At 39.3% G+C, this 1,622-nt stretch overlaps 1 protein-coding gene across 1 annotated transcript; it reads left to right on the top strand.

The window, feature by feature from the left end:
- Nucleotides 1-246: 246 nt before the first annotated feature.
- On the top strand, nucleotides 247-887 carry LOC135672494 (splicing factor 3B subunit 6-like protein). Its single transcript, XM_065180971.1, has one exon. The coding sequence runs from the start codon at nucleotides 334-336 to the stop codon at nucleotides 709-711; it is 378 nt and encodes a 125-aa protein (XP_065037043.1). The 5' UTR covers nucleotides 247-333; the 3' UTR covers nucleotides 712-887.
- Nucleotides 888-1,622: the final 735 nt, after the last annotated feature.

The following is a 1,622-nucleotide window of genomic DNA, read 5'->3' on the forward strand; positions in this document are numbered from 1 at the left end:
GATGTGCATCACGGGGTTCCGATGGCGTGCGGCGTTGAATTCTGATATGTCATATCAGTTGTTAAATCCCAAAATTTGAAAATAAAATTAATTAATAAATTTGATAAATCATTTCCAATGGTTGTTGCTTAGTTATTAGTTGTTAAATCCCAAAAAAGAGGCTCTAAATAGTAAGTAAAGAAAAAGGATTTCCCATTTATATGAAGGGTAATCTGGACCAATAAAAAGTTAGAATCCACCGACCCCGTCGTCCCCGCAGAAGATAAACCCGTCCATCGGAAGATAACCCGAACCCTAAGAATCGAATCGAATCGATCGACCTATCTATCTATCATGGCGACGATTAGCCTTCGAAAGGCGAACACCCGACTCCCACCGGAGGTGAATCGGGTGCTGTACGTGCGCAATCTGCCTTTCAACATCTCGAGCGAGGAGATGTACGACATCTTCGGTAAGTACGGCGCCATCCGCCAGATCCGCATCGGCACCAATAAGGACACTCGCGGCACCGCCTTCGTCGTCTACGAGGACATCTACGACGCCAAGACCGCCGTCGACCACCTCTCCGGCTTCAACGTCGCCAACCGCTACCTCATCGTCCTCTACTACCAGCAAGCTAAGATGGCCAAAAAGGCCGACCAGAAGAAGAAGGAGGACGAGATTACTCGGTTGCAGGAGAAGTACGGCATTTCCACCTCTAAAGATAAGTAATTATTGGAAAGGCTGTAACCTTTTTATATGTTTACTCTACTTGTGAAATCTGGGTTTCTGTCGTCGGTAACTGATTTGGGTATGTTGACCTGTTATGAACTCGACTGCTGAGCTATAAATTGTATGACTTATTGTAGTTTCACTTGAAAAACAAAAGAAAATGCTACTTTAGTGTATATGATGATCAAGTTGGTTGTTAAATTATGCTAGATTGCTTGGTTTGGTTTTTGCGTGTTGAGATTTGGCTTTAGCTACCTTGAAATGGTCATGTTGTTTATGATCGTGGTTCTTGCATGCCTAAGCACTTTTAATTTATCATACGTCATGCTTATTTTGAATTATCTTTGTGATTCAGTTTATTCTGTATATATATTTTGACATCCTAATTGGAATTTCAAAGATTGTTGATTAAGTTAGTGAACATGATTTATGAGTCATCTTCTGTAGACTTGCATCTTTTAGTCGTAATTATAGCACTTAATCTCAATGCTTATGTGGTCTTTTCTTGACATCCTTGGAAATATGTGTCCAATGTCATGTTTATTTATGGCGTGATTCAGTTATTTATTGAATTCTTGTAGGCTGTATGTCATGACAAACTTTTAGTAAGTAAGATCATGGATGGGGACTATTTCGTTATTACGAACAAGTTCTGAGATTGTTGTTTCCAACTAACTTGCACTAATTTGGCAGAGTTCTTATATCTTCACTTGCATATATGTTTAAACTTTAAACAATATGAAAGGGTACAATGTAAGACATTATATGATGCAGCATGCTCTTTGTCAAAAGAAAAATAAAAAGGCTGACACTGTCTTGTCAAGCTTGGTGGCAGGCCATATATTCAACAAATTGTCCCTTTCCTTTTTGAATAGAACTGGAACTTGCAACACTATTTTGGTTTAGGGTAT

Source organism: Musa acuminata, chromosome BXJ1-4, assembly GCF_036884655.1.
Source record: "Musa acuminata AAA Group cultivar baxijiao chromosome BXJ1-4, Cavendish_Baxijiao_AAA, whole genome shotgun sequence".
NCBI classification, from domain to species: domain Eukaryota; kingdom Viridiplantae; phylum Streptophyta; class Magnoliopsida; order Zingiberales; family Musaceae; genus Musa; species Musa acuminata.